Below are 14,252 nucleotides of genomic sequence, written 5' to 3' on the forward strand. Positions count from 1 at the left end.
GCTTTCAAGTTGGGAGACTGAGCATTTGTTGCTTCTGCAAAACTACTCTTGATTAGGCAGAGTTGATCATCTGAGTATGGGTCACTGTTAGCCTTTTATGAAATATAGTTTGAAATGCTTCATTGCCCCCAAATGTACTCAAAGATGAAACCACTTTGTATAGACTCGATTAGAGTGTTCTCTTCAGCTTTGTGTTTTCTAAGAAAAGATGCATCATAATAGAAGTAAATTTCTCTGAGTTAGAAATGTATTAGTAATTAAAGCCATACAAATGTTTTTGTCAGGGTTCTTTTTCTGACAAATTATAATGCAGCTGTCAAACCCTCGCTCTGCATTTTCTCAGAAATGGATAAAATATTGGCTTCCTTACTCCTTTTCTTTTTCTTTTTTTCTCTTTTTTTTGGGTCTGATAGAATAACATGAAGTTTTTGAGGCATAGCAATACGGTTAGAGAACACTGAAAAATATAATAAAGCTGGAGAAAGAAAACTTTGGAATCTTTGAGTTTTAAAAAATTTGCATAAAGAACTTCATATTCCTACTTTCCTAGCTTGTAGTCATCTCGGGCAGAGATAATATCTTGGTGCTTTATGTGGAGAGTGAAATATTTGTGTTCTCAAATTTCTCCTAAGAGTAGAACACAACTGCTTGTGAATTTTTGTAATTGCATAAAAATATGATGGAACTCATACCGCTCTCTGTACACACGCAATGGGAAGCCTTAGCTGCTACGTTAAAAAAAGGGGGGGAGGGGGCTGGTCTGTGTGTTTAAGGGCAAACCTGATGTTCCAAGGTTGATAAACCTTTGACAGAGTTAATGTTAGAAAACAAATAGTAATGGGCTTTTGGACATTAACTGTCATGTTAGCTTTTAGTGTGGCTCTTGTCCACATGTTAGTCTAATGGCACTTATCTTCCTTTCTCTCCTTTATTAGTAAATATGATACTAAAAAAATCAATCCGTCTCTTTTTTTGCAGCTTTGTCATTGGCCAGATACTTTCGGATCAAAGCCGGGACACTATAGTGGAAAACATTCAGAAGAGGTTAATAGAAATTGGAGAAAATGTGCTAAATGGCAGTGTCCCAGTGAGCCAGTTTGAAATTAACAAGGTAAATGTAGCATTTATTGCTGAATCCAGCTGCTGCCATGTGTTTTTCTCCTCCTTCAGATAGTTGAAAAACCACCTCATTCTTGCAGTTGAAATAAATTCTAGCTAGCGATGAAAGCTGCTTAACGACTACCTCACAGACTGCGCATTAGCATACCACTCTTCCTCGCGCAGCCACAGACACTACCCTGTCTGCAGTTGGGGCCTTCTCTCTCCGTTCCTCACGGAAGCCTCGTGTCCAGAGGTTCTATGGAGTGATGTAGTTGATGTTTCAGGGACTTGGGAGTATTGCCTTATTCATAGTCGTCCTAAGTTACAGTTGTTTGGGGGGCAGGCCTGTAAGCTTAGACAGAGAGCGTGTGTTTGTGTAACTTTACAGAAGGTGATCCCTAGGGGTACTTATAATCAGAAGGCGTTTTTAGACGTTGTTATTTAGAATTAAGGCGGTGCCAGCGCTTTCTGTATATTCAAAGCACTTGTGCTTTTTTTTTTTTAAACTATATAAATAGTTTCTCTTTATGGATAGTCTTAGTTGTTGAAAATAGGGAATATTTTTTCTTACCTAATTTGAAAAAGAAAATCTTGGTTTCCCAAAGTGCTGTGTAGTACAAGATGTTAGGTTATAGATTTCTGTTTTTCCATTTAAACAGAGTATCCTTACATATTCCGAAGGTAATTTTGCAAATACCATTTTACTCGTTTTGTGATACATAAATTTTGTTGTCAAAACTCATGCTAAAAAGAATTTTAATGAAACAGAATCTAATGATGGCATTAAATGGAAGTTTTAGAATTAAAACTCGTTCTAAATACCCCTATGCTAAAGTAATGCCAGTCATTTTTGCACATTACCTTACTCTTTAAAACAGTTTTACATGGTAGCAATTACAGTGTATATTACTTTGAGATTTGTTTTCACTTAACGTATACAGATTTTCCCACATTTCTGTATTAACCTTAAAAATCATTATGTTAATCTTATATTTCACTGCTACATCTTTAATTAAAATTTTTGCTTGATTATTACATTATTTATTTTTGCTACTGTTAATAACTATATTGAACATCTTGTTCATGTCTTTTTTAAAAATTACTATATGATCTTTTAAAAGTACATTTATTTATTTATTTACTTTTGGCTGTGTTGGGTCTTCATTGCTGTGCACAGGCTTTCTCTAGTTGTGGCGAGCAGGGGCTACTCTTCATTGCGGTGCGCGGACTTCTCATTGCGGTAGCTTCTCTTGTTGCTGAGCGTGGACTCTAGGTGTGCGGGCTTCAGTAGTTGTGGCTCGCAGGCTGAGTAATTGTGGCTCGTGGGCTCTAGAGCGCAGGCTCAGTAGTTGTGGTGCACGGGCTTAGTTGCTCCGCGGCACTTGGGATCCTCCCGGAGCAGGGCTCGAACCTGTGTCCCCTGCATTGGTAGGCAGATTCTTAACCATTGTGCCACCAGGGAAGTCCCCGTTTGTCTTATTGCTTTTGGATGAATTACTTCCTTTGTTTAGATTCCTTGAAGTAAAATATTTGAGTCAAAAGATTTGAGTATCTGTGTGTCTCTTGTCAAATTGCTTTGTACAAGTGATACTAATTGATAATAACAAAATGTGTGTGCTGGTTTCACCACAGGTTTCCTTGTACTATAGAAGTGACATTTCATTGGTGATAATATCATTGGTGATATTTAAGTAAAACATTGCTACCATAAATGGATACAAAACAGTATTTTACCGCTGGATTTAATTTGCATTTCTTTGATTCCTAGAGAGAATGAATATTTTCTATGCGTATCCTTACGATTTGTATTTATTCTTAGTTAAGTCATTTGTTTCCTACTCCTTAACAGTGATGTTTTTAATGTCACAAAAGAAGGCATTCATTTATACATGAAAAGTACAAAAAATTAGAAATAAGTAATATAAGAGGACATGTGCCTTGACGCTAGCTCTTCCCTTTACGTGATGCAGTGCATGCCTGTTGGCATGGAATCACTTAGGACGTTTGAAAGTGGTTTCCTTTCAGATTTTGTTTTGTCTCTTTCTCAAAAATTTGCATAAGTAAGAATTACTATTTCAGTCTTGCTTTGATCAATTTTTGTATCAGTTCTGCAGATTGAATACCTGACACTGTCTACCTTCTTAGAAATGTGAGTCCTCTGTTGCACGGGGTTCCAGGCATGAATTTGGAAGGCTGAGTCCAAACATGACCACATTATTGGCAAAAGAACACTGAGCACGTGTCCCCTAGGGTAGTGGGCCCAGTCCGTCATCTCCTCCTGTGGGTGATGGCACAGTGTTACTAGTGTGCAGAGAAACCTAGCTGCGTAGACACACTGGCCATCCCTGCGTTCTCAGGAACATTGTGCAGTCTTGCTATTTTGAAGTTTTTATTATCGAAAATTTAAAACTTATACAAGGGATTTCCCTGGTGGCACAGTGGTGAAGGGTCCGCCTGCCGATGCATGAGACACAGGTTTGATCCCTGGTCTGGGAAGATCCCACATGCTGAGGAGCAACTAAGCCCATGAGCCACAACTACTGAGCCCACGTGCCACAACTACTGAGGCTCATGCACCTAGAGCCCGTGCTCCACAACAAGAGAAGCCACCACAACGAGAAGCCTGCGCACCATGACGAAGAGTAGCCCCCGCTTGCTGCAACTAGAGAAAGCCCGAGTGCAGCAGTGAAGACCCAGAACAGCCAAAAATAAAAAAATAAATTAAATAAATACATTTTAAAAAAAACCTTAAAAGTAAAGAGAAGAACATCATGAACCCCCATGTAGCCATCACTCAGCTTCGATAGTTATCAACTTAAAGTGATAACAATACTAGTTAATAATTAGTGTGATTCGGGATGTGCATATATTTTCATGTGGCAGAACTGAAACCGACTGTCTTTTATTCTCCATTTCACTTGGCATAGTAGCTGGCAAATAATAGTTGTTCAGTGAGCATTAAAAGAATTCCTTTGCCTGTTTAATCATCCATTCATCAAACATGGAGTACGTCTTATGTGCACAGTGCTAGGTTCTGGGATATAAAGTAGAATAAGCAAAACCTGGTTGGTATTTTCAAGATGTTAATGGTCTAGCAAACATATTTACTGTCACATGCTCTTATACTTCTTTAAGTAAAGAAGAAGAATTTCTTTAGTGTCGATGAAAGTAGAGTCAATTCTGATGAAAGGGCTCTCTATATCAGAGTTATTCCTGTGTCAGTTTACGTTAAGCTTTTTATATATCAAGAGTGACTGTCTTAATTAACATTTGTCTGAATACCTGTACTGTTTAAAACTTGTGAGTAAATCAGTATTTACATTTTGTCGCTTGCAAAGGAGGGTGGAATCGAAGAGTCCATGTATGTGACTGGTTGTGGATGGTCTTATGATAAGATATAGATTAGGTTAGATTAGATTAGATTGATTTTGTGGGTATTGGTGGGCTTGAAAATGGGAGGTTAGCATAGGGTGGAGGGGTGAAGTGGTGAGATTTACCTTTGTGGAGATTTAAGCCCTTGTTGCCAAATGCAACTGAAAAACACTGTGTGTGATTTTTCTGAACTGCCACAATTTTAGCTTAAATATGTTTCATAAAGTAACACAAAATACTTCACAACTGATTTGTATAGCCCTGGCTAACTTGAGCCTAAACCACCAGGAAGCATTTTTTGAAAAATCAAGCCTTCTGAAACTAGGCTGTGAAATCCCCAAATAGTCCCAATCTAATAATTGGAAAGTATGTCAGATGAAATTCAGAATTTCTTAACATTGCACTGAAGTATAGTCAATTGAAGAAGATAACGGTTTTCTTAAGTAGAGTTATATTGATTAAAATTTCTATGCAGTATTACCCGTCCAAGTCAATCAAGACTTCGCATAATGCAGGTTTGAGAAGATTTAAATACTTAGAGAGGCTTCTAGGTACTCTCCTACACTGAGTGTATGATTTAGAAAGTGTATAGAACAGGGGGATGTGCAGCCATGTTTGAGGACCTGCTTTATTCTACTACAGTAGTTCTCAAATTTCCTGATCTCAGGACATTTTCACACTCTTAAAATAGTTGGGGACTGCAAGAGCTTTTGTTTATGTGGCTTATGTTGATATTTACTGTTAGAAATTAAAACTGAGAAGTTTTAAAAGCATTTATTAGTTTATTTAAAAATATCAGTAAACCCATTATATGTTTACAAAAATAAAAAATTTTTTTAATTAATTAATTTATTTTTGGCTGTGTTGGGTCTTCGTTGTTGCGCGTGAGCTTCCTCTAGTTGCGGCGAGTGGGGGCTACTCTTCGTTGCGGTGCTTGGGCCTCTCATTGTGGTGGCTTCTCGTTGCAGAGCACGGGCTCTAGGCGCACGGGCTTCAGTAGTTGTGGTTCGTGGGCTCAGTAGTTGTGGCTCGCGGGCTCTAGGTGCACAGGCTTCAGTAGTTGTGGCACACAGGCTCAGTAGTTGTGGCGCATGGGCTTAGTTGCTCCGCGGCATATGGGATCTTCCCGGACCAGGGCTCAAACCCGTGTCCCCTGCATTGGCAGGCGGATTCTTTAACCACTGTGCCGCCAGAGAAGTCCCACAAAAATAAAATTTTTTCATGAAAAATAACTGTATATTTCAAAACAAAGAAAAATTAGCCAGAGGAATGGTGTTATTTTGCAAGTCTTGTTAACGTCTAGTTTAGTAGAAGACATCCGCGTTCTTATATCTGCTTGTGCATCCAATCTGTTGTGATGTGTGGTGTTAGTTGAAGCATAGGAAGAAAGTCAAGTTTCACACAAATATGTAGTTGGAAAAAGAAGTATTTCAGTAATTTTTAAAGAGAGTTGTGTGTATTCTTCTTTGATTCTACACCAGTACTCTAGAAGTGGTATTGTCTTCAAGGTTATTTGTATTGTGGAAATAGGAAACCATATCAATGAACTTTTCATATTCTTACATTAAAATCTTTTCATCTGTGCGGTGCTTTGAATGGATCTTTTACCCATGTGTGATGTTATGCACTTGTAATTTATTAAATGTTGGTTCCCTGAGTTTTACAGATCTTCCAAAATATTGATACATCTCATTGTATATTAACAAAAACCACATTTTAAAATATTCCTACTCATCAGAAGAGTCTTTAGGTATTGGAAAGCTGTCAAGCTCACCGGAGTGGAAACAGAATTTCCAAAATTCTGATTGGTGCTTGATAGCTTCAATATTATCATAGGCAATATATACTGTCAGGTGTTTTCCTTGTAGTGGCAGACTCGCTTGGTTCTTTTTGAGTGATTGTCTGCCAGGTACTCAAGTTAGAATAACAGTAGTTGGCCTGCCATTCTTTCAAATAAAAATTGGGTTGAGAAAGCCAGCTAGTTTAGCTTGCAACTCAAATGGTTGCACAAATGCATTTCCTCGAGCATCCTTCGTTCTTGAGTATGCTGTAGATGTGCCTTGGGCATACTTCCCATTTTGTTACACAAAATATTAGCTTTCTACTCAAGGGTCAAGAACTTTAAAAAACTGTGAGCGTGTCATGGTGACGAATACAATGAGTATTAGTACAGTTTGGTGCTGCTGCCCAGTTTCATGTTTATAAGGCGTCAGCACCTTTACTGACCTTTGTTTCTATATCACCAGTGCAGATAGTATTATTAGGAAAATAGCTTTGATTTCTCCACCCCCTGAAAGGGTGTCGCTAACCCTCAGGGGTCTGCAGACCACACTTAGGTGATCTAGACATGGAGCACCTTATTCCCTGTCCTTCCTCTTGTCTTTTGAAACCCACCCCTTCCCTTTGTGCATATTAAGTTCCAGTCCAATAGACTTTTTTTTTTTTTTCTCACCTCTTGCTTTTAACTTTTGCTTTTTCCCTCTGCTTGAATGTTCTTGCCCCGTCATCTTTTCTTAAAATCTATTTTTTCCTTCATGTGCCAGTTCGTTTTTTTCTTCCGTGATTTCTGCTCTCAGATGGTAGCAATCTTTGCCTCTCTAAACTCTCGGTAACACTTAGTTTACCACTCCCTTCTGGCACATGTAGCTTATTTTAGAGAGTTTTTTTGTGGAATGCGGAATCGTCTGCTAATGGCAGGTGACTTAGGACCAGTGACTGTCTTATTCATCTTGCAGTACTTTACAGTGCTTGAACTTAGTGAATTATTGCAGAGTGAGCGAAATAATTTCTTCCGCAAACATTTGGTTGCTGCTACACACCAAGAATCGCTCTGAGCCCTCTGAATGCAGCTGTGGGCAAGGCTGACGTGTTCCTGCTCTCGTGGGGCTTACTTTCTGTTAAAAACTCATTCACTCTGCCTTTGGAGAGCTTAAATTGACAGTGTGAGTAAATCCAGTGATTTCTGGTGCCTTAGGGATTTATTTAGGCTCGAGAAGCCTTTGAGAAACAGATCATTAAGTCAGAGTAACCGTTATCCATCCGTCTTAACTAATCAGTTAATTCAGTGAGAGAATTGCAGACATTAAGAGGAACTCTAAGGCTGCATAGAAGACTGAATTCACAGTCTTAATCTTTATAGCCAAGTATTCTGTGCCATGGCCCAGAAACTCATATTTCTTTTTTTTCAGGGTTATATCTGGTCATATTAGTTACTAAATGAAGGAGAGAGGAGCCTTGAGGATAGAATGTCTGAAGATCCTGTGGCAGTGTTTTCTACATACAGCTGCTGTCATTTTTATGTTTATGTGGCTGGTGTGATTCTAGCAGAGATATGTTTAGTGTATATCTGTGTGAGAAAGGTTTTATTTTAAAGTTTGGGGCTTTTTGTTCCCTCTTTTTCTCTTAGGCGTTGACAAAGGATCCCCAGGATTATCCTGATAAAAAAAGCCTACCTCATGTACATGTTGCCCTCTGGATAAATTCTCAAGGAGGCAGAAAGGTGAAAGCTGGAGATACTGTGTCGTATGTCATCTGTCAGGTAAAACTGTCATAATAAATAAGACCTACACCAATTCCGAGCCCATAGTAAAATCCATCTCTCCATGGTGTCTTGTTTAGTACTCTGCCAAATTATTGATGCTGTAAAGAGAGGGTTTAGTCTTGGTTGGTTTTGCAGCATTTAAAAACATTAGTCAGGGATATGACATTTTATTAAAATTTTTATAAAACATTTGAGACTAGTGTTTTGGTTGAGTGAAATTACTTTGGTGAGACAGGTATATAACAGTAGCTGCTGTTTCAATCTGAAATTAACTTGAATGAAAATGTCTACCAGTTTGCTTGTATATCCAGCAGTAGTCCTTTATCATTCCTTTTGCAGCAGTTTCCATTCTGAATATTATTCTACCAAAAGAGAGTAAATGCATTTTTCACTAGCCTGTTCAAATAATTACTTGAAAAAAAATACGAAATGCATGGTTATGGAGAAAGGTGAGATGTCCTAAAAAGCTACCTTATGAAGAAAACACAGATTATCTAACCAGGTCCTTTTTTTTTTTTTTTTTTTTTTTTTGAGTGGAGGGGGCCTAGAACCCACCTCTTGTCTTCTTCCTGTTCCATGAGACACCTCTCAGGAACCTCTAGGTCTTCTGGAACAGTTTTAAACCGCTGACCAGTATCTTTTGAGAGTAGCATGCCTCTAACAGTCAGAGATAGAGAGAAAGGGTAGAACAGAAGAGGGTTTTGGTTTTGTGGGGTGTTTTTGTTTTTTGAAAGCACTTACCTCCAGTCGGAACAAAGGAGGGGTCTCATCCCTTCTCCCTGCTTAAAAAAAAAGTCAGAGTCAAAGCCTCTATCCAAATTCTTTACAGTTACTATGGTGTGGTCTGTTTACCAAAAGGCATAATTCATCTCAATAAGACTGTTCTTTTTAATTAATTAAATATTGCTTTTTGTTATTACAGTAAAAAAAAATTAGATAAGCCTTAAACTTCAATGTGATTGATCTTTGTCAAAGTACAGTCAATGTGGTTTGCAATCAGAGAGCCTTTTCAAAATGTAGAAGTCGTCTGCTAATATCTGCTTGGTACTGTAGATGATGTACATAACAAATGATTTAAGTACATGGACAGGAATCAGCACTTGACTCTGTCTCCCTCCTAGGGTTACCCTTGATTAAGAACTGTTACAGAAAGCCAATTCCTGCAGGAAAATATTTCCATAAATGTCTGACTCGCTCAAGCCCTTAATGTGCTTTGCATATTGCCTCTGACAAGTCTCATCTCAAAAAAACAATTTTCATATTATGCAAATAAAGATTTGGTAAATAGGCTAGGTTTTTTTTTTTTTCACTTAGGTATTCACATACATGGAAAAACTGTTAAGATTATTAATGACAGGAGCAGATGGCAACATACAACTTTGAAAAATTATATAGGTTTTCTGAAATAGCATCTAAAAATGAAATCAAGCCACAATTATGTTTTGGCTAAACCTGGAATGGAGATGTATGGTCCTATGATCAATGTATTTCAAAAGTCAAGCTTATATTCCTTGATGTCTGAATATTGAGGTCTTTTGATTTCTTCTTCTCGGGTCTTACTGATATAAGAAGAGCTCAAAATGCTGATGCTAAATCCAATTTGATGTATTTTCAACCCTTTTCCCATTCGACTGGTGCTGGGTGTTAACTTATTTGCTTGTTAAAAGAACAGTTCATGTTTCTTTTATTGGTTTATTCTTCTCACTGTATCCCAAGAAAAGCTGTAGGACTTTAATTTGCCTTTGTCCCCCAGCAGTGGGGCATGCCCACTTTCAGCATGTTTGCTAACCAAAGCTGCCTACTTCTTTTGCTTTTAAGCACTCAGGTTATTCTTCCTCTTTCCTAACACAATTATATTTTTAGAATATGTTTCTCAAAATGTATGATGACACATTTTTAGGAGAAATATTTACTGCTGTAAGCAAAGGTGCCCTTCAAGAATAACCTATCTCCTAAACAGGTTCTTTTTTGTTTAAAATTTACATTTTGAACATAGTACTCTACTGATAACTTATTCAGACTATAAATTCAGGTGAATTCAGAGAGTAATGTTTGTGGTATGTAATTTATATTGTAGTTCATAGTCTTATTAAACCATGTGAATTATTTGCTGAGATCTTAAATCAACTTCCACTTGGTTAAGTGTTAAATCCTTAACTATTTAACTTTCATTGGACATAATTTTCATAAGGCATGCCTTTAACATAATTGTTTTAAGGGCGCCACTTGTCATCTGTTAAAACTTTTTTTCCATTGATTTCCTACTAAAGATGACCTCATAGTTTTCAATGAGTTGTCTGATCTGGTTGTCTCTGTAAAGTATGTACTTTGAGAAGTTCACAAATTACTACATGGGCACTTCAAGGAAGACCAACATTGCTTCTCAGTCTATTTTTAAAGGTGTATGGGATGTGTTTTTGCATATAGCATGGGTTTGAGAATTAGGTCTTTGAGGGATATATCTTATGTCACAGCCTAAATGTTTGCTAGGTTTGAGAATTAGGTCTTGCTAGGTTTGAGAATTAGGTCTTTGAGGGATATATGTTATGTTACAGCCTAAATGTTTTTCCAACGTAACACAGGAAGACCTGTCATCTTACCAATTGTTTTGAATTTAGTCATGTTTGAGCTCAGATTTTTTTTTGTTTTTTTTTGCGGTACGCGGGCCTCTCACTGTTGTGGCCTCTCCCTTTGCGGAGCACAGGCTCCGGACGCGCAGGCTCAGCGGCCATGGCTCACGGGCCCAGCCGCTCCGTGGCGTGTGGGATCTTCCCGGACCGGGGCACGAACCCGTGTCCCCTGCATCGGCAGGCGGACTCTCAACCACTGCGCCACCAGGGAAGCCCGAGCTCAGATGCTTTTGCATACAATAAGAAATATGTTTGGGAGAAACTTTTTCAACTGAGAATATGCTTAGAACTTTTTCAACTGTTTTTTTACAGACATGCCTGACATGAGAACATCTAATGATATATTGGAAAGTAACTCAAGGGCCGTTTTTAAAAAATAATAATTTGCCTCTACAAATTTTGTTTTTATTCTTTATTAAAAATTTTTAAACTCAACATTACTATAATCTTAAGGACAGACCAGTTTTAAAAAGAAACTACAATTCTATAAATCAGTCAGATTTCATGTGTTTGTTAAAAGGCAGTCTGAACATAGTTGTGGTGCATAAAGACACTGTCCAAGGATTTTTCACTCTTTTTGTCATTGGCTGTCACCTTACTCTCATCTAACAAATCAAACTTCTAAAAAGGCAACAATTAAAGTTGATTAATTCTGCCTAATTTCTTTTACTGTATTGTGAACTCCTGAAAAATAATTACAAGCAAGTCTTTTAATCTGAGGTTTGCTTCCTTTCTAGTTATTTCATTATATCTTAGCGTAGGTAGAACCTAGTTGATAAACATCCCAGTTTGTTTCCATCAGGAGCCTAGCCAGAGAAAGAAGCCAGTGCTTCCAGTTTGTGGTAAGACAACGGTATGAAAGGTTGCTTCTGCTTTGGGCTGGCCACTGAGCTGAGAAGGGACTGATTGTAGCAGGATTGAAAGAATAGGATTCACATTATAATCAGTTTTGCAGAGCAGCTGAGCACTGTGAATAGTTAAAATTTACGAATCTGAATAATAAATTCTGTTGTTGCAGACAAGAGGAAGAGTGGAGCGAGTTGTTGGATGTTGGTCCAGTAGAGTGGTGATGGCTTTTTGATTCACAGATGATGATGACATCACCCACAGGACTGTATATGGGCCAATTATATAGAGTTTCACAACTTCTATTTTTAGACAGTAAAGAGAAGAGGGAGGCCTTGAAAAGAGGCTCTCTGGCCCTTCTTCCTTTCCTTGAGGAAGAGCCGCATAAACAGCGCAAAATGGCATGCCCTTCGTTCCAGTGGCCAGATATTTTGCTCCTAGAGCACTCTACTCCACCAAGGCGACTTTCTTAATTTTACTCTTACCTATTATATCTTGTACATAAATTAGTGCTCTTGGGTTTTGTGTACTCGTCTATTCCCCTTGCTCATTTGCTTCTCAGAGATACATATAGCTCTCATTGAGAGATATTGCACACACACACACAAACACACACACACACACACCCTGTCTTTAAGATGATAATAGGACTAGAATTCTTGCAAGGAGGGATTGAGTTAACATAATAAAAGGGTCACACATTTTTTTGTCATGACTCCTAAAAGGCCTTTGTTAGCAAGTCTTCCCGGTGTGTTTCTGTGATATGGCAGGTGGAATTGTTTAATCTAGTCATGCCATCTTGTTGGTTTCGAGTTTCAACAAAAAATAGAACACAACACATGCTAGATTTACATTCCTGGACAGTGGGTGAGTTGTTCTCCTTGATCTTCCTCCTGTTAGTTGCATATGAAATGTTCACCAATAGGTCAGAAGGGCTTCTTGGTGTTTGGAATTGAATACATAAAATTTGAACTGTTATCCAAAAGGATTTTGTGGTGTTTGGAATTGAATATATAAAATTTGAATTGTTGTCCCTCTCTTTGTCCAAGCAAGTACTTGTGATTGAATTTCTCACAACTTTACCTGTACCATGTCCTCTTGTAGGATGGGTCAAACCTCACTGGGAGTCAGAGGGCCTATGCACCCGAGCAGCTGCAGAAGCAGGACAATTTAAGCATTGACACCCAGTACTACCTGGCCCAGCAGATCCACCCAGTTGTGGCTCGAATCTGTGAGCCAATAGATGGAATTGATGCTGTCCTCATTGCAACGTGGTTAGGTAAGTGTCCCGAACTCACGTAGCCCCTTGCCTGGCAACAGCAGCCCGTGCGGTCATCCCTTACCCATCAGGAGCCCTGTTTAGAGGCACGGTACTATGTCAAGCACTTCTTTGTCTGTAGTTGAGCATTTATTTTTGTGGTTGTTTGGTTAATGTCTATCTCCCCTCCTATATGAACGCCACAGGCTTGCTACCTCTGTAAGCACATGCCTGCTCCAGGGTAGGCACTCCGTCAACAGATGATGAGTGGGGAGAGAGAGAGGCGGCAAAAGAAAGGATAAGAGAAGATTTTCGGCGCCCTCCTAGTCTCTGAGCATACATTGTTGTTGCTTTTTTTTTTTAATTTATTTTTTTTTTGGCTGCGTTGGGTCTTCATTGCTGTGCGCGAAGTTGCGGCGAGTAGGGGCTACTCTTCATTGCGGTGGCGTCTCTTGTGGAGCACGGGCTCTAGGTGCATGGGCTTTAGTAGTTGCAGCACGTGGGCTCAGTAGTTGTGGCTTGCGGGCTGTAGAGGGCAGGCTCAGTAGTTGTGGCACACAGGCTTAGTTGCTCTGTGGCATGTGGGATCTTCCTGGAGCAGGTCTCGAACCCGTGTCCCCTGCATTGGCAGGTAGATTTTTAACCACTGCGCTACCAGGGAAGTCCCTACATCGTTGTCACTTTAATCAGTGAACTTCACTTAATAAGATTCATTGTATCTTGAATATTGTTTCCTCTTGTCTCAGTCTCTAAATGTGTTTTTGTATGGAGTGAGAATACACAGCTTTTTTATCATTAAAACGTTTAACTTGTTGTATTCGATTCCTTTTGAGTATCCTGCTCTTGCTTTTAAAAATTCTTCTAAAACTGGACTCATTATCTTCTAGGAATTAGTTGATGCCTAATTTCTCATCATCTGGAGGTGCCAGCCAACCCTGAAGCCTCATTGTTTCTCAGACTTTTTGCCAGGTCACCAGGTTGTCATCTCGTGCTTAGAAATGTATTTCATAACCAGCCCTGATTTCCTTTCTAGATGACCAGAATGTTGAGAGTTACATTGCTTTAAGTTCTCTGCTCTCTATCCCATTGTACACAAAGATGAATATTCTTAGAATAAGTGCCTAATAAAGTCCTTGGCTGGCTCCTCACTATAAGTCCTGTTGCCACTGACATCTTACAGTCTGACTTCAGCAGTTATAGAGTAACTTTTTAGCTCCAACCTGTATTTCTAGCCTGACTTCTTACTTAGTGTACTCAGGGTCCCCTAAATATGGCATTGTTTAATCTGTCCATGCTTCATGGAAAATCCTCCTCCTCTTCTCATTGAATAAGTCTGGCTTAAGACACGGGCTTTGGCATCATAGGGATCTGGGTTCAAACACTGGTTCTGTCGCTCATGTGCTTGTGGCTTTGGGAAGCCTCTGAAGCTTGGTCTCAGCCTTGGTTTCTAGAGTTGCTCTGAGGGAGCGATTAGTGATACGTGTGAGATGCTCTGCACAGGCCT

At 39.0% G+C, this 14,252-nt stretch overlaps 1 protein-coding gene across 1 annotated transcript in view; it reads left to right on the top strand.

The window, feature by feature from the left end:
* POLA1 (DNA polymerase alpha 1, catalytic subunit) overlaps positions 1–14,252 on the top strand; it is a 303,995-nt gene that overhangs the window by 130,805 nt on the left and 158,938 nt on the right. The window contains exons 30-32 of the mRNA XM_082864756.1: positions 979–1,111; positions 7,880–8,011; positions 12,595–12,769. Of these exons, the coding sequence (XP_082720882.1) occupies positions 979–1,111; positions 7,880–8,011; positions 12,595–12,769 (440 nt within the window). The remainder of the gene's footprint in view (positions 1–978; positions 1,112–7,879; positions 8,012–12,594; positions 12,770–14,252) is intronic.

The sequence above is a fragment of the Leucopleurus acutus genome (assembly GCF_964270905.1).
Source record: "Leucopleurus acutus genome assembly, chromosome: X".
In the NCBI taxonomy this organism is placed as follows: domain Eukaryota; kingdom Metazoa; phylum Chordata; class Mammalia; order Artiodactyla; family Delphinidae; genus Leucopleurus; species Leucopleurus acutus.